General features: G+C 34.6%; 1 protein-coding gene across 1 annotated transcript in view; it reads left to right on the forward strand.

Annotated features, from left to right (window-relative positions):
• LOC150092333 (Fanconi anemia group A protein homolog) overlaps nucleotides 1-19,828 on the forward strand; it is a 388,676-nt gene that overhangs the window by 257,691 nt on the left and 111,157 nt on the right. Inside the window, exons 24-25 of the mRNA XM_090415063.1 lie at nucleotides 4,951-5,127; nucleotides 12,015-12,199. Of these exons, the coding sequence (XP_090271189.1) occupies nucleotides 4,951-5,127; nucleotides 12,015-12,199 (362 nt within the window). The remainder of the gene's footprint in view (nucleotides 1-4,950; nucleotides 5,128-12,014; nucleotides 12,200-19,828) is intronic.

Below are 19,828 nucleotides of genomic sequence, written 5' to 3' on the forward strand. Positions count from 1 at the left end.
ACATAAATAATGATCTGATTCGATTTTGAAACCTCGGAAGACTAACATCAAGAATGGATCTACCTATTTTATTATTTGCTCTAGTATAGTTGATAATAGATTTTGTTCCTCTTGCTGACCATATGAATTTATGGATGTCTTTGTGTTTGAACATTGTATTCATTATTCTTAGATTATTAGAGAGAGAGAAGTCGGTTAATCTTCGACTAGTTCTATTTTTTACTAATTCTCCAAAAGTTCCAATATGATTTTGGATTTCCATATTGCCTACACGAGCATTTAAATCACCTACTAGTAATAACGTCATTTTTGTTTATTTTTTCTGTTATATTTTGGAGTTGGTTATAGAAGTCCAAACTTTCCTCTTCTCCACCCTTCTCCAGAGCATATAATCCAAGAACTGTAATATATCCTCTGTCAAGTTTCAATCTGAGTTGTAATATTCTTTTGTTCCAGTATTTATAGTTATTGATATTGTTTCAGTCAGTATTGCTATTTTGATTTCTTTTGATATGAATTTCATCTATTTGGTTTATAGCAAATGAAAAAGCAGCAAACAGCTTCCTAGATGTTAAAGTCAGAAGAGGGCTAGAAATCGACACAGATCACTATTTAATGCAGGCAAAATTAAGGTTTCCACCAAATTGGTTACAAAAAATAGAAAAAATAAACAAACTAGAGAAACAAAATCTAATTACAAAGTAAGACTACTAAATGATTCAAGTATAAGAAATTTATACCAATAGAGGATTAATAACTACTTAGAAAAAATACAAGAAAATGAAGATATCGAGAAAGAATGGAATAATATAAAAGAAATTATTACATCAGCAGCATATAAAAGTCTAGGAACATACAAAAAAATCATAAAAATATAAAAAATATGTATATGGGACAATGAAATAAAAACAATAATTGAAAATAAAAAGCTGGTCTTTAAGAGATGGTTAAGTAGCAAAAAACAAGATGAAATTGAATATAAAAAGATCTTAAAGAGACACAGAGAAAGCTGGGAAAAATTTGTATCACATCTAGAAAATGACATACAAAATAAGACCGAGGCGTATAAAATACTAAAATACATGAATGCAGATATAAAAGAAACTGCAAATATAAATTGGGAAATAGATTTAAAAGAATTCTTGGATTACTTTACAGATCTTTGGACAGATAATACTAACATTAAAAAAAAATTACACCAAAAACTTACAAAATGCTTTAAATTATATAATAACAATGAAAGAATTAAAGGACAACCTAAGTAAAATAAAAATAAAAAATAAAAAATGGTAAATCAGCAGGAGAAGATGGGATAAACTCCAAACTGTATAAATTTGCTGGAAAAAAATTTCATCAGAGATTATTAAAATTTTTAAATAAAATATATATGCAAATGGACAAATATCAATAGAATGGAATACAAGTATAATAATAATCCTATATTTAAAAAGGGTGATAAAACAAAACCTGCTAATTACCGAGGTATTAGTTTACTGAATACATGCTACAAAATATATAGAGAATGCTTAATGAAAAATTTATAATATACAGTGAAAAAATATTATTAGAATGTCAAAATCGATTTAGAAAAGGATGCTCTACAACAGATGCAACTTTTTGTTTATAACTACTTATAGAAACAAGAAGAGTATTTAATTTAGAAACTCATCTTTTGTTTATGGATTACGAAAAAGCATTTGACAAAGTAAAAAATATATACTGTTTGATATATTACAAAGAATAAATATATCTAATATTTTACTACATACAATATTGAATATATACAAAGATAATGAAATAAAAATATATGAAAAACAATTTATAAACCAAGGAGTCAGATAGGGATGCACTCTGTCTCCAGCACTTTTCAATATTTACATTAATGAAATATTAATACAGTGGAACACCTTAAACAATCCAGATATGGAAATTTCCCAGAATAACAAAATAAATTAATAGATGATCAGGTAATACTATCAGATAAGGAAGACAATTTACAAAGAGCAATATATAATTTAAACATTATAGTAGAACAGTTTGGAATGAAAATATTCATAGATAAAACTAAAACAATGGCATTTTGTGGACAAATCCCAGTTAGAAGCAAAATAGTTGTTAATAATAAAATAATAGAACAGATAAATACTTTCAGTTATCTTGGATGTGAAATATCATATGAAAGAGAAAAACACATAAAATTAAAAACTTCAAAATTTTTACAGATTATAGGCCTGATAAATAGAAACTCAATCCAGATATAGTACAAAAAGAAACACACTTGAAAATATGCAATACTTTAGCAGTGCCCACATTATTATATGGCAGTGAAATTTAGGCAATAAACAAGTGAAATGAGATTCATGAGAAGAACTGAAAAATACACATTATTAGACCAAAAAAATAACAAAAATATTTTAAAAGAACTAAAAACTAAACAATTATAAACAAAATTGGATAGAACATGTAAATTGAATGGCCAGTACCCAATATCCTAAAGAAATAATAAAATAATAAACCAATTTGAAAGTGAAGGCCAGGTCGACCTCAAAAAATGATATTAGATAGATAATGAGACCAGGAACAGACCTATACGGTTTATATCCATAATTAGCGTTAGGATGATGGGTTTTCTTTGTAAGATAAACTTCTTACATTCCAGGTAGCAAAATGAGTAATAATCATTTTCCAGTTGGTACCTTTAGCCAGTCTAGGGTCTTTTCTATTTTCAGCAGTCCGTGAATTCTTTCTTTGAGACTTATTAGAAAACTTCCAAATTAGTTACTAGCCAAAGCACAATGTGTCCAATGACAGGGCTTTTGTATCATAAGACAAAATGAAATAGTAAATTAGAAAAGATTCACTCCTAGCCCACAAATACTCGAATAGTATTGGGGGAAGGAGCATGAAGAAAAGAAAGATGAGGAGGGACCAGTCTACAGATAATATAACAGATGTATATTATATGAAGTAGGGCATCTCCGGCATCAGGTACCTCAGGTTTGCCACTCCCATACTCACTAAAGTGAGCCCTTGAGGCACCTGGAGGTCTCTCTTAGTAATAATTGTCTTCCATCCTACCATTAACACAGGCTCTCATTTTTGTACAAAAAAAAAAAAAAAGAGCAGATAGAAGGAAAACTCCATTCAACAGTTGGAGCGATTTTCTTATTATCTCATTCATAACTTGAATTTTTTTTTTTTTTTTTTTTTTTTTTTTTTTTTTGGAAAGAAAGGCTTGCATTGATTAGTTATTTTTATCGTTTTTGGCACCACTATCTTGTTAATAATTACAGACTAATTTTATCCTTATACATTAAGTTGTTCTCATTGGTATCCTTCCTCTACTAGGTCTACTTCAGAATGGATTGCTTAATGAAGCAGAGGAAATGTTGAAGATTTTTCAAGTTTCTATTGGCATTTGCTTTGATTCTCTCAATTCATCGATGCTTGAGATTTACATATGATAATCTCCAAGGCAAATTGTTATGTAACATCTGTGACAATTTTTATTATGAATGATGATTAAAGAGAAATTTTATATAGAAGGAACTGGCATTCCCATTTGACCCTTATTTTTTGTCATATTTAATTTATTTCTTTTTGTAGATCAATCTTTTCTTTTTCCATACTTTATCAGTAGCATTCTAATTAGCTGTCTTTTAGAAAACTGCCTAGTTTATCTTTGTCTGCTACTATGTTTATTACAAAAATGTTGAAAATTTGTTCTCCATTGTTATCCAGCTTTGTGGCAAGCTGAGAAATAAGGAAGATGATTTTCATCAATATGTAATATATATGTGTGCAGTAGATCCTTATTCTAGGTCAAATTCTCTGAAATATGTTATAAGAGTTATGTTATTTGTTTTCACTATAATTGCAATAAAGAATAAATATTCTTTTTTTTTTTAATTTCTATACTTTTGTTTTTGGTTAAAAAATTCTATTAAAAAGGAGAACAAAACTAAAAACTTAAGTTGCGTACTTTGGACATTGGCAGATTGTCTCTTGTTTCAAAGTAGAAGTGATGAAGGACACCAGAAAGTACTCTCTCTCTCTGTTTCCTTTGTAAACTAAATATCAGCACATTCCGACTATTATGACAAATCAAAAAAAAAAAAAAAATCAGCTAACGCCTTTTTATTCCCGTATATACGGGAGTAGGCGAGGCCATTTAGCCCTATCTAACTTTTGGAGACTGAGTGGGCAATTCAATCTCCACTGGTACCCAATCAGAGACAGATGGCCCAAGGCTATCACTAATTAAGCGGTACGCAGTGAAGAGAGACGGCTCAAATGTGCCGCCATCTCGTGGTCTCTAACCCTAACACAATATATTTAATGTCTGAAATAATGTGGGTTCTACGGTCGATTTTCTTGAGTTTACAGGACGAAAAACCCGAGTTTCCGGGAGGAAAAACCTGCTTGCCCGTGCCAGAGATCGACTAACTCGGGAACCGGTCGAAAAAATGACAAAATTAAAAATAATACTAAAATTCCTAAAGTATTGTCTAGTGACAAATATGAATGACTTTAAAAAATTGTTCTGTACAACACTACAATTATACTACTATATATAATAAATATTCATAAGTATTCATATTTCTAAATAAGCTCTTGCCAAATTGCTTATAAAAATTTATATAAATTGGTGACTTGAGGTATACTTTACCCCACAGCATTCAGCTCTCACTATAGCAGATGCTGCTATAACAAGTTTACTCGCCGTAACTAACTACTAACAAGTCCCAGTTAAGTCCCAAAAGTACAATGCTATGCAAGCAAACTATCCACTTACAACAAACTATTCCTGTGTTTGTTCCTGTAAGTTTGCTTTAATGGGAGTTGAATCTATTTTGAAAATAAAAAATGTAACTCTGTGTATAATCTGCTAATGTGGAAATATTTCAATGATGTTATATATTATTCATCATCTGTTGTTTTTACTTGTAGATTGTTGATATCATTCTACATGCCTTTTGCAAATTCCATCAAAATATCAGCTCTAAAACTTCCTCAGTAGGATCCGAAACATTGGTCACCACTTGGAATACCATAGCTATTATCAGTGAACATCCTGTTCTTCACAGACCCTTACTGCTATCGTTATGGAACATGCTGGCTTGCTATGTAAGTTTTTTTTTTATTTTTTTTTTTTTATGTTGTTGTTGTTTTGGGCAGAATGATGTTAACAGCGCTCAGTTCTGAATATTATTGTCATTACTTGTTTCATATGTGTGGTTCTCATTGCAAAAGTAAACTTCATACATTTTCAATACTACTATGTCCTTATGTCCTCTAAGAGTGGAGGCTTTGGAAGGCAGTGACACTAATGATTTTGAAAGCATACGGTGTTGAGGTAGAGGTGGGCAAGACAGGATATTTAGTGGGGTGTTGCTACAAACCAAGGAGCACAGAGGGTGGAGGCCAGGAGATGTTTAGACAGTTGAGCAAGTGCTTGGCAAGTCCAAGAAGAATGATTGTTATGAAAGATTTTAACTACAGCAGTATAAATTGACATTCTTCATCATGTATATCAAGGATTTAGGCCTAGAGTGGCCTGTTCCACACTAGGAACAGGAAGAATGACATTCTGGGATAAATTGGGGAGAGAAAGATGCATGTAGCAATAAGTGAATGGAATTTCTAGAATTCTTGAGGGATAAATGTCTTAGGCAACATGTAATAAAGAGAACAAGAGTTTTGGATTTGGTCATAGCATCAGAAGAGTTGATAATAACTGAGATGACATCTCTCCCACCAGTTGGAGAGAGTGACCATGTGGTTTTGACTTGGAAGATGAATAGACATGCAGGAGTATCAAAGAGACAGGAACGTATGTGGAATTATAAGGCAGGTGATTATAATAGTCTTAGACATCAACTTGGGGAAGTTTCGTGGAGGGAGGAATTGGAAGGCCGGGATATCGTTAGTGCTTGGAAAATTGTGAAGGAATATTTGTTAGCAGCAATAGTAAGCTGTATTCCACAAGTGAAGAAGAGGATGCAATTTGGAGTAAAGTGGATGACAAACAATATTAAACAGGAATTGCATGCGAAAAAGAGGCTATGGAAGAGATATAAGGAGACAGGTGAAGAGCAGATGCATGAAGAATATAAGACACAGGCCAGGAGAGTGACTAGTATGGTAAGGAAGGCAAAACTGGAATATGAGAAGAGATTGGCCTTAAGATCCAAAGAAAATCCTATTGAATTTTTTTAGCTATGTGGCCAGTAGGAGGAGAAATGATTGTGGAACAATGACATTCTTCATCACGTATATCAAGGATTTAGGCCTAGCGTGGCCTGTTCCACATTAGGAACAGGAAGAATGACATTCTGGGATAAAAATGGGAATAGAGTGACTGATGCAGAGGACATAGTGGAATTGTTCAATGAACACTTTATTGGAGTACTTCATCCTAGAGGAGTAAATTTTAATACTAGAGAGAGATAGGGCAGGTTCGAGGTTTAAAGGTGCAGGAGGAGAGTGTGTTCCAAATACTGAGTACTCTGAATGTCAGTAAAGCTGTGGGACTGGATGGTATTTCACCACAAGTTTTGAGAGAATGTGCTGAAGAACTGACAGCTCCTTTGACCTGGCTTTTCATTGGAAGTCTGGCTACAGGAAAGGTGCCCAGGGAATGGAAGGAAGGTATGATAGTGCCATTGCATAAGACACTTCCAGTCTGCTACCGCAGACTGGAAGTGTCTAATTATAGGCTAGTTTGTGTGTCAGTAGTTGTTAAGATCTTGGAGAAATTAGTGAGGGACCATATACAGCACTGGGCAGATGAGGGTAATGTTATCTGTGAGAGTCAACGTGGATTTGTTAAGGAGTGCTCTTGTTTTACTAGCATGCTAGCCCTTTATAATCTAGTTACAAGAGCAGTAGATGATGGAAAGGCATGTACTGCGATTTTCTTGGATTTAGTGAAGGCATTTGACAAGGTAACACATGATAAGCTGATATTTAAGTTGCAGCACATGGGTATGGATGTCAGGTTGGTCAACTGGATTCAGAATTGGCTGTCCGATAGGTATCAGAGAGTTGTGTATGGTGGGACAGTTTCAAGGAGGCAGAAGGTTACAAGTGGGGTCCCAGTGGGGGATCCCACTTGTAACCTTTATATCAATGACATTATCAGTGGATTGCAGTTGTTTTTTTTTGACCCTGATATTCAGTTGTTTGCAGATAATGTGAAGCTGGGAAGGGTTATTAGTAATAGTGCAGATGTGGTAGCCCTGCAAGAGGATTTGAGTAAGCTAGACAGATGGACAAATGAATGGGGGTGTCAGTTTAATGCAGCAAAATGTAAGATCTTGAGTTTTGGGACACATCGAGAGGACACTGCATACTCTACTGGAGGAAGTAGGGGAGACGAGATCTGGGGTTGATGATTGATAAAAACCTGAAATTCGGGGGACATATTGCAAAGGTGGTGAAGATAACACAGAGAATTGCTGCAATAATGTGAAGGATGCTGACCTGCAGAGATAAAAGAGTTGTCATTCCGTTGTATAAGACCCTGATCTGACCACACTTAGACTATTGTTCTCAGATTTGGTCCCCAGGATTTGAAGGGGATAAATTAACTGTGGAAAGGGTACAGAGGCAGATAACAAAGATGGTTTCAGGACTGTACAATGTTAGGTATGAGGATCGGCTGAGGGAATGTGGACTGCAGAGTTTGGTGGATAGAAAGGAGAGGTGATATGATTGAGACTTTTAAACTGTTGAGAGGTGATTACAGGGTTGACACTGGGAAGTTCTTTCACTTGGTTGAACAGCGAGAAGGAGTGATGACAAGGGGGCCATCCCTGGACGTTATGAAAGGAAGCTGTGAGAAAGAGGGTGAGGAGTGGTTTCTTTGCATGGAGGGTGGTTGAACCGTGGAATGCATTGCCTGATAGATTGGTGAGAGTGAGAATGGTTAATGAGTTTAAGGAGTGGTATGATAGACTTTGTGTTTCCTAGGAGGGACCTCTCACGATGAGTCTTGATAGACTTTGTGTTTCCTAGGAAGGACCTCCTGCGATGAGTGTTTTACTCCATGGAGGCCTGAATAATAATAATAATACGTTTTTGTCTGTTACTTGCATATGTATCTATTCAGACTAGTTTGCCTTTATTAATGGTGGTAGGAAAGAAGACCTAAGTTTCCAGTAGGAAAAGTACTGACCATTTTCATTTGAAAAAAAAAAAAAAAAATTATAAATTTCCTCACATTGTCATCAGATATGAATGCAGGCCTTTTCCAGCAAAAGGCACATTCATTCCTCTGATGGAGCTATGAAAGGTACATAAAAATGTCATGTATCATGATTTACTTATTATGTTCATTTTTTTGCAGTATTACATATACTGTATTGGAAATGAAATCTGGACAATAAAACAAAAAGACAAACAAAGATTAATAACAGCTGAAATGAAATTTATTAGAAAAACTGCAAAGTATACTCTGTTTCACCACAAAAGAAACGAAGAAATTGTGCAAGAATTAAAACAGGAATCAGTAATAGAAAAAATTAAAAAATATTGACACAAATGGATGGAACACATTGAAAGAATGAAAACAGAAAGATTGCCAAAACAAGCCTTAAATTACAAACCATTAGGAAAAAGAAAACCAGGATGTCCTCTTAAGAGATTCAATGACTTCTGGGCCCAGAACAGGCCACTTTAGGCCTAAATTCTTGATAGGTATGATGATGACATATACTGCATGTAAATGTAATTAATGAGGTTTAAAGTTGTTATATGATAAAACATTTTTTTTTTATTTGTGTTTATTAATGTGATTATACACCTTTGTATTATCACAATTGCCATTGTGGTAACAGTGGTTTCATCAGGATGAAAGAGAGTGGGATGGAAGTACAGGTAAGCAGAAATTGTGTCCAACAGCCTTTCCATTTGGACAGGAGGTAAGTTTCCTGCTGTTGGTCTTTATAAAATCTGATTTAGATCTGCTGATGACTGTTTTGTGTTTGTTGTGGGCTTTAATATAAGCTGAATTTATTCTTCAACTGCTTTGATACACTTTCTATTAAACTGGGGCTTGGAAAGCAGATGAGGATTTGGAGTAGAATGGAGAATTTTGCTTTTTTAAGTGTATTTTGTAAAATGTGTAGTGTTTATCAAATTCATTTTGTCCAGTTGTCTATTTTCATCCTAGCAGACAGATTTTATTTAGATTTTTTAGTTGGGAATCCTAAAAATTCAGTGAATTATTTCAATTTTTGCATCAAATCACAATTTTTATTGACTAAATTTGGCAAAAATCTTTTAAAATCATCGTCAAATTCCTGAAAAGTATCCTCATTTGGTATACAGGATGCTATGATAATACTACATGATAAGTTTACATTATTACTAATTTCCAATTGATAGTTTTCTTCCATGTCAGTGTTATCTTCCAGGAGTCTAATATTGTCAGTTTTCATATTTTGCTCATCTAACTGCATCAGTCCACCTAAATCTTGGTCTCCTTCTGTGTTCTTTTTTTTTTTTTTGTCATCTTTGCATCGAACACCAGGTTTGCTAATCTTTCTTCTACCATTCTGTTTAATTAATCATGCCATCTTACATTAACTCTGCTCACTGTGCTTACACATTCTTGAAATGCTAATAATGTAAAGTTCCTCCTGATATCTTAATTGTTAATATAATTCTGCCATTGATGCCACCCATTCATCCCTATAATTTTTATCGCAGATATATGAAACTGGAGACCACAAGGTCACCCTCCCCTCAAAGTGGTCTCTAGTCTCTAATAAACTTTTATTTCTAACCAAACCGTTACATTCGTCAGTTAAAGTTGATTTGAACACTGTCTGGTATACTGCTGATGGATTGTTTTGGGTGATTAATTTCTTATTGCATATAAATTTATTAAACTGACTCCCTACCATACTAACTTTCCTGATTCTGTTTTCTCTTTATATATTTAATTTACCATCTTCCCTAAAATTGTACCTAAATAGTTGATGTTTTATTTGTTCTGTAGGTTCTGCATTGAAAATGCAGCAGGTGTTTTCCATGTTTATCCCTATTTTCATGGTTTTTCTCTTTTTATTGCTGATTTTCATGCAAAAATTATTATCATAATTTTTCACAAAAATTATCATATAACAGCATAAAGTAAAGAGCTAAGTTTAATATTTCCAATTTTGTTATTAGATTTGATGATAATGGATATTTTGCACAAAATGAAATGGAAATAAACCACTGTTCTTCTTCACAGGCTCGTAATTCTGATATTGGCCAAACAGGCAGGATAACCAATATCAGAATTTCTGAAGACAAGGACTACATCTGGTTCCACGTTATAGCCACTTAGGACTTGCTGACTATGCTTTGGACACCCATCATGCAACAAGGGCACTCTATTACACTGCAGCAAATACAAATATGAAAGGCTATTCCTTGAATCTGCCTCAGCCCAGAGAAACTGTCCAAACCTCAACAAATTTGGGTGCATGAGACTTCCCCAAATTTGGGAAGCACTCATCCTCAAATCTTCAGCCCAATGGCCAAGACCACCCAATTTTGCCCAGTGTTAGTACCTACATGCGCTTATCATGTAGGCACTAACACTGATGTCACTTTGTGATCCCTGATGATGGCAATGTAATGTTGCCGAAACATAGGAAAGTTTAATTAAAGTTAATATAATTAATATTTATGTTTATGTTGTTATTTCCTGAAAAATAATAGTTGTGAGTAAGCAATGTATAAGTTGTCTGTGCAGTTAGCCTAGTGGCTTTGCGCTTCGCAACCATATGCCTGGGGAAGGGGTGTCCTGGGTTCAATTCCTGTCGCCGACCTGAGGAGCTTAAAGATCTTCCTCAGCCATAGCCAGGTTAGCCGGTCTTGGGCGTGGACAGCAGAGTCCCCCCCCCCCCCCAGTTTATCTGGGGTTTTTCATCCTGCAAGCAGGCAAACCGGCCCCGTGAACACACATGGATCTACAGCCATAAATACCTAACCCCCATGAGAGGGGCTCAAATCGCCCCAATAGGGAACGGGAGAGAAAAGGGAGGAAATTCCGTATGAATAAATAAATAAATAAATGTATAAGTTGTCTTCTAGAACTAATTAGAATGTAATTAGTTGTAATGGGTTAGAGTAGGGATTGGCAAACCTTTTTATGAGAATGGCCGAATAGTAAATATTATAGGCTTTGTAGAGCAAGAAGTAAAATTTAGGTTAATATAAGATAGAAACCAAACTTACGCAATAGTTTATTAACAAAATACAGAATATAATTGGGTACAAACAGCTTTTTAGGGAAATTAGTGAGAAGTGTGGAATTCTTTTTTATGAGACATAATTCTGCCTATGGTTCATAGTTAGTGTTCCCAACCTTCAAAATCATTCAATTGCTCATCAGATAAAATTGATCTATAAGATGTATAATGAGATTTTATGTATTTTTTCTTTGAAAATGTCTTTTAACACAGTGAATATTGATACAAATATATACCAGCATTCATCAATGTAAACTCGTGATGCATGCAAATAAGAAATCTGTAGCATTCAAAACACTTAAGTTTACACTCAATGCAACATATGCAAGAGAATGGGCATGGCTGCATCATATGCATTTAAAAACTATCTTTACCTCACAGGTTGTAATAATAAGCTGCAAAGCTATAGTTTGCAGTCCTAGGGGTTAGAGTAATATTGGAATGAAGACATGAGAAAAATTACTAAATAAAATAAGTATGATTTATCATATAATTCATTTCTGTAGTATGTTTCAAAATTTTTGACCATAAATTAGAAATTCTGATGCAAAAATTTTGTGTATGAAGTTACTACTTGTGTGTGTGTGCTCCCTTTTTGACTGGTGTGTGTGCGCGCGTGCACACACACCTCAGCATAGAGGGAACATTGCTCACAGGGGATATCATTCTGAATTTTTATTGTATACTGTGCTGGATAGTGCATTGTATTATTCTTTTAATTTGAAATTTTAAAAAAAAAAATGTTTTATTTTTCCTTCCCTTTAGACATCACCTCTTGAAGATTGTCAGTTATGCCCTTTATCGCATTGTCTTCTAAAAGTGAGCCAAATGTATAAATCATTTCCTTCTGTGCTCAAAGATAAAATGCACGTTCATCCAGTTCTCCTTTCTGAAGCTATTTTTAACACACTTGAAATCAATACTGCTCAAAGGGCTAATTATTTTCTTCGGTTAGTAATTAAACAGGGTTTGCTTTCAAAGATTTTAAAAATTTTGAGAGTTTGAGAGAATACAGCCTTCAGTATGAGTTGTCTTGGTATTGCATTATTTAAAAGATATGGAACCCATTTACTCTTTTATTTTTATATTTGATTAATGTTTTAACAACTGTTTTGAACTGTTATTCTCATCAGAGACTAATCTAAAACTCTAAGAATAGAAATCTTCCTGAATACCTTGCTCTCTCATGTTAGAAAGGTGTATTTTCCATAAATGAAATCTTAGTTATCTGTAAATCATAAACACTGAAGATCGTTATGAATTATTAAAAGAAAGGAAAATAGATATTGATAAAGCATTAATTTATGTATCCATTCTTGTTTATAGCCAGCTGTAGAAACTTAGAGGGTTCGAAATTTACCAGAGAACTTATGATAATATAACCTTCGGCATCAGAATTGTCTTGGTTTGCGCTATTTAAAATGTGGACTCTGCACGGGAGCCATATATTTGCCTTTTATTAGCACTTTAAGGTGGCCTTACAGTTCTTTCGATCTGTTAGTTCTCATCAGAGGATTCTTGTCCTTAAGAGGACAAGAATCCTCAGTTTAATGCCATAGCAGTTCCATGTCAGTAGGTTATGTTATTCATAAGTGAACTCTTAATAGAGGCATACATAAAGTATTAAAGTATAGAACCAAAAAGTTTTAGTCTAGTAAGTTAGGTTAATATAATGAAGGATATTATGTATTCATTCTTGTTATAGCCGAGATGTAGAAGCTTTAAAGTTTAAAAAATTACCAGAGAGCTTATGATGATATAACTTTCAGCATATTATCATAAGCTCTGGAAGAATATATGCAATATTCTTCATTATGTTATCTTAACTTGCCAAATTGGTTAAGTAAGTGAATACATAAAGTATATTTTAATACTTTATATATGCACTTACTGAGAGCTTAGTTATGAATAATATAGTAAGATTGCTATGGTATTAAGCTTGAGGATTCTTGTCCTCTTAAGGTTTCTGCCTTATCTCCAATGAGAACTAACAGTTTGAAACATCTGTTAGGCCAGTGAAACCTAAAAGCACTAATAAAAAGCAAATATTTGGTCTCCTGGGCAAAGTATCTTTTAAGTAGTACAAACCAAGGCAACTTCAATGTCAAAGGTGATCTGGTAAATTTTGACAGTTTCTACATTTGCCTATAACAAGAATGGATATATATATATATTGTCCTTCATTATATTATAGATATCCATTATTTTAGCCAAGCAAGCAGTTTTATTTTCCTTTCTCTTAAGAAGAATTTTTACTGTCAAGCTGAAGCCTCTCTGATTTTATTTCTTCAATGTTAAGTATGCTATAAGTTGTTATACTCTTATTCCAAAAAAAAAAGCCTTATAAGTTTCAACTGTTTATAATATTATTTTATAAACTGTCTTAATCTTCCTAAATTAAGAGTTAGTGCTTTATAAAGATATAATACAGAAAGGGTATTTATTTGTGACTAATCACCTAACCATCTGAGTGTGAAAAAACTGGAAGCTTTCAAAATGTGGATGCTGTGAAGAACTATGAGGATATCATGGAAAGACAAAAAGATAAACAAAGACGTAGTAGAGATGGTAGGTGAAAACAGAAGCCCGATAAAAGAAATTAAAAAGAAAAAAGTTAGCTGTTTCGGACATATTCTTAGACACAATTGCCTACAAAGGACACTTCTTGCATGGAACTGTTGAGGGAAAGAGAAGGAGAGGAAGACAAAGACTGGAGTGGATGAAAAATATAGAGGAATGGACCTGTCTCTGATACGAGGAATGCACAAAGAGGCACAGAATAGGACGTGATGGAGACACATGGTAGTCAATCTCCTGGATGGAGAGGACACCTGACAAGACAATCACCTAACCAAAAATGAGTTCTTGAGAGACAACTATCTCAGACAGTATGTAAAGGAGGGCACATGAGAATTGAGTGTTTTAGATCTGATCATTTCATTAGAGGATATAATTGTAAGTGGGGTTTGCACTTCCCTACAGTTGGTGACATTTTTCATGAAGTGATCACCTGGGTGCTGGCTAGCCATATGAAGACTTCTGTGAGGGAAGGATATGTGTGGAATTATAGGCTGGTGATTATGAAAAGCTTAGGAGAGCTTGGAGTTATAGCATTTAATGAGGTGTTAACCAGTGTCAAATTTTTGAATAAAGAGATTATACATGAAATTTGGAAGAAGAGGATGCTGTGGAAGCAGCACAAGATGAATAATGGTAGTAATCAATTGCAGGAGTATGAAGAGCAGACCAGAAAGGTGACTCAGTTGGTAAGAACAGCAAGACTACATTATGGGCACAAATTAGCAAATCAGGTCAAGAAAAACCCTCATGAGTTTTTTGATAAGATGATGTTAATAGATGAAAGTGGGAGATTGGTAACTGCTGTTGAGGACATAATCGAGATATTCAGCAAGCAGTTCATCAAGGTGTTTCATCCTCATTGTGAAATCAGAAGCTCAAGTGTAGAGAATGAAATGAGAGAAGACTTAATGGTGCGTGAGCAAGAGATATATGAGGAGTTTAGTAAGTTAGATGCCAATAAGGCAATAGGACTTGATAACATATCACGATGTGTCTTAAGGGTATGGAATTAGCATGAGCCTTAACCTATCTGTTTAACAAGAGTCTTGCAACAGCACATGTCCCAAAGGAGTGAAAGGAAGATAAAATTGTTCTGCTTCACAATGGTAGTCATAACGCTAAGACAACAAATTATAGACCAATCTGTATATCTGAAGTTGTAGTTAAGGTATTGGAGAGGTTGTGAGATCTAGGATACAAAAGTGGGTTGATAACAGTAGTATTCTTTGTGCTTGTCAGCATGGGTTTGTTAAAGGGAGGTCATGTTTTACCAACTTGCTTATGTACTATATGAAGGTGATGAATGTATTGGACAAGGGTGATGCATACACAGTGGTATACTTAGATTAGCAAAGGCTTTTGATAGATTGCAACAAGTTGGTCACTAAACTGAAGCAGATGGGGGGCTGGGTAACAGACTAGTGAGTTGGATAGGTAACTGGCTATCAGATAGGTATCAGCAAGAGACTAGAGACCTTGGAGTGGTAATAGATCCTTGTCTATCACCACTCCAAGATGTCTTCACAACTTCAATCTGACCTCTGAACTTCAGAGGTCACATTGCACAAGTTGTGAAGACATCACATCAGATTATGGCAATGATGTGAAGGACCTTGACTTGTAGAAATAACTGTTTCCATTTTATAAGGCTTTGATTAGGTCTTGTAAATGTGATTATTATGCACAGATTTGGTCCCTTGGTTTTCATGGTGATGAGGATATATTGGTAAGGGTCCAGAGAAGACTGACTTAGGTTGTAACTGGTCTTTGGGGTGTAGGATATGAGAACAGATTGAAGGAATGCAATTTGCAAAGTCTTGTGAATAGGAGGAAGAGAAGGAATATGATTGAGACATTTAAGTTGGTAAAGAGTTCTTACTGAGTTAATGTGGAATAAATTTTTCATAGAATGGGAGAAAGGGATAGAACAAGAGGACATCCCTGGAAGCTATATAAGAAATGTGTGAGCAGGAGAATAAGCAGCATGGTCTTTGCATGGAGAGAGTGGTTGGTGAGTGGAATGAAATTGACTGACATTGTGGTGAATGAATGCAGATACACTGAATGAGTTAAGGCATGGTTTGATGGTTGTGTGTAACAAGTTTGCCTCTCACAATGAGTCTTTTGACTCCATGGAAGAGTGGTTTTAATAATAATAATGTAGTAAATAAAATAACTTTGCTTGTCTGTATTTCATTCTTGTCACCTATAGTATAATTCCAATAAAGTTGTTACACAGTTAATGGAAAGAAACACTATCCATCATGCGAGATACTGAAATTATGCATCACAACCCTTGCACAGTAACATGAACTTTGTCACTGTTGCTTTCCCATCATAGTGGTAATTTCTTTCTATTTTTTTTTTCTCCAGTAGTACAAAGTTTGCAAGGTGTTGACAGTTAGTTTTGTTTAGTATAGGGCAATCAGTTTTTGCTTTTGCAGATTCTTTAATCTCTGAAATCTGTATTGGATTCTTTGAATTATTTTTATTATCTATGGTTCCAGTGGTCATTTTTGACAACATAATACAGTATGCCAATCTCAAATTATCATACTGTAGAAATCTTGTGAATCCAAATCATAACACTTGCTTGTTCTCTTTGGTCTCAGTCAACTCCACCATATATTACATTAACATTTTCAGTTCTCATGGTTCCTTTTAATTTCTTTCATTTAATATTTGGTCGAATTCTATTTCTTTATATGCTGTTACTCTTACAATCCAGTTTGCTATATGTATATATTGTCGTTTTTCTCTGTTGACTTAAAAGTGGATTAATGTTCTCCATGTCAGGTGACTAGCCTGACGATGGATAGTCAAGTGGTACGGCTGCTACCTTAAGGCTTCTGAACTAGCCTTCTTCCAAATTTAAACCCACAGGAGGAATAGGGTATACTGAAAGGGAAAGAGTAGATTATAGAGGGGAACATAGATATAGACCAGAAATAGAAAGATCTCATAACCCTCGAGTACTCTAATAGCATAAGGGTCATAAAATAAAAAGAGTTGGCTGATTAAGCCTTATAGGAAAGATTAAAGTGAGTACATCCTCCTCAAAGTAGAGGAAGAAGAGGATAGATCCAGCTAGGGGACCATGGGAGTGCCACTTCCCTTACAATCAAGATGATTGCCCTTGATGGTCCACGAGTCCTTATTCGGTATATTCAGACCCTCCTCCCATCCGGCACCCAGGGAACACGCTCTCTAGAGGTTACAGGGTCCTCTGAAAGGCCATAGCAAAATGAAAACACAAATAATTAAAATTGCTTCTAAATATAAATTCTGATATACAGTTTAAATTTATTATTGTTGTATTTACTGCAATTTATCATAGCTTACTAATTAGTTATCAACCTATTCCTAAGAGGAAGACAAATCTGTTTAAAAAGTGGAACATAACTAGACATAAATGAACTAATTAGTAATACGGATATCTTAAATACAAAATTTATTACTATGAAACTTTTATCCATGTTTCATATACATCTTGGTATGAATTTAATAGAACAAAAGAACCTGTATACATAACAGAAGAATCAACAGTATAATGCTGATTTAATAAGGCAACAACAGTCAATTAATGTTAATGCTGGAATCTAAATAGTTAAATAAATCAAAATTATAATTAGCATAGTCAAGAGAGCACTATTTCCCATAAGGCAAATAAAGATCATCCACCAGGCTTGTTAAAATTAGAATGATTTAATGATGCCCACAGCTTTTCTTGTGAAGTCTTTTCTGAAGGAATATGTACTTAGAGGAAATAACAAGCAGCATGAACCAGCCTGCTCAGGTTCTCGTTGTACTTGATTTAATTTTTATGTTCTTTACGAGAAACAGAGGTAGATCTTCTTGATTGGCCAAGGTATGATAGAACACAGGAGCAAGGAATCTGGTAGATATCTAGAAAGTTCTAATGGTGATACTTTTCTTTAGTTGACAAAAAGAAACAAGACAATTTTGCAGACAGGATAACTGCTACTTGAATATTGAGAGACCTAAGAATTTTAGAAATATCTTCAGGTACTCTATTTATATAGGGGATGGATATATGATTAATTTCTTCCTGAATGGAAGATGACAGTCCTATAGCTACTGATTGCTTTGTTGATAAAGGCTCTTTGAAACTGTGATATACACTATCTGATCAAAAATATGCTGGATGCCTGCTCATCCCCAGTCTTACTTTAATATGAAAGGCATTAATATGAGGTTGGTCCCCCATTTTACTTCTATAACAGCCTTCAACTTCTGGGATGGCTTTCCAATAGTTTTGGAACATTGTTGCAGTAATTCCCTTCCATTCTTCCAGAAGAGCATTAGCAAGGTAGGTCACTGATGTCTGGCGATTCAGCCTGGCTCATAGTTGGCATTCCAATTCATTCTGCAGGTGTTTGATGGTGATCAAGATTAGAACTCTGTGCAGGCCAATCAAGTTCTTCAATATCCATATAAGCAAACCATTCCTGCACAAATTTTGCTTTTGAATGGTGGGGTGGTGATTATCGTTTTGATATGGAAGGGACTTCACTGAGCTGTTGTCATAGAGTTGAAAGCACAGAATTGTCTAGAATATCATTAAAGACTGCAGCATTATGCATCACTGGAACTAGGGGGTCCCAGATCATGATGCCTCTTCCACTAAACTTCACAGTTGGCACAAACACATTCATCAGGTAGCATTCTCCTGGCATCTGCCAAACCAGACTATCAGGCTGCCAGATTTTGAAGTGTGATTTATCACTTCCAGAGAACATATTTTCACTTCTCCAGAAACCAATGGAAGCAAGCTTTACACTGCTCCATTCTATGCTAAGTGTTGCCCTTGTTGATTTTAGGCTTGTGTGTATGTGATGCTGGCATTACTTGCTTTCAGAGGTCTTTTGGAACTTGGTAGCAAGTGTCTCAACTGAGGACAGGTGTTTTTGTGCCACATGATTCAGCACTCAGCTGTCTCACTGTGATTTTATATGGTCTACCTAGTCACATCTGTGCTGTTGTTGCTCCTAGACATTTCCACTTTGCAATAACACCCCTTACAGCTGATCAAAGCAGCTGCAGCAGGTGAAAATTTCTTGAACCGAGATGCTGCAAAAGTGTAACCAATATAATAACACACTGAAAATGAAGAGCTTAGTGAAAGTCCCTAAGCTCTTCGATATGACCCATTTTTCTGTTAAAGTTTGTCTCTATAAATTGAAAGACTGTGTGCTTCCTTTTAAATGTGTATTAGCAGTGGTTGTTCATCCATGCACTATCTGATCAAAAATATCCAGCCATTCCTTGTAACAGATATGGCTATATACATGCAGATGCAATGTATTGTAGTTCCTTATGTAACAGTGCTTTGGTATGAGAATGTGCACATTGGGACAAAGTTTTAATATGTAATAACTGATGGAATGATGGAATAACATATTGTTATTCCATCACTTTGTAATAATTTTATCATTGTTTTCCCTCCTGAAAGATTGAAAATTTAAGTTCTCCATCAAGTTCATGAAGAATCAGATATAAAAATGGCAAACAATGATTTCTAAAGTGAACTTTGTTCTTGAATTAACAGCATTAATCTTTGAAATAAAAGATTAAGCTCAGATATAGCCAAAAGCTATAATCAATCATACATCTATATAACCATATGAGAGGGGGGATGAAAAGTTCTGATAAATACCTACAACAAAAATTATATTAAAGCAACTGATATAACCACAAAAAAGAACATATTTTAAAACCCTTTAACCCCATGTTTTCTCAAATTGTAATAATTTGTTCTTTTTCTTTTAGGATATATAAGAAGACATGTCATGTACCTCAATTCCTTCATGGTGATTATCACAACTTTTCAGTCCCCCCCCTCATAGGTCTGGAAAGAGCACTGTACTAGAGATGCTGCTCATAATGCTCCAATAAAATAATTAGCAAGTAGGAATTTCCTTAGCCATGCATTCTGTTTGTTGGTAAAAGTAAAACGTGTCTTGAGTGTAAAATAGCCA

Source organism: Typopeltis vanoorti, chromosome 26, assembly GCF_054136105.1.
Source record: "Typopeltis vanoorti isolate ZY-2024b chromosome 26, IOZ_Tvanoo_1.0, whole genome shotgun sequence".
Lineage (NCBI taxonomy): Eukaryota > Metazoa > Arthropoda > Arachnida > Uropygi > Thelyphonidae > Typopeltis > Typopeltis vanoorti.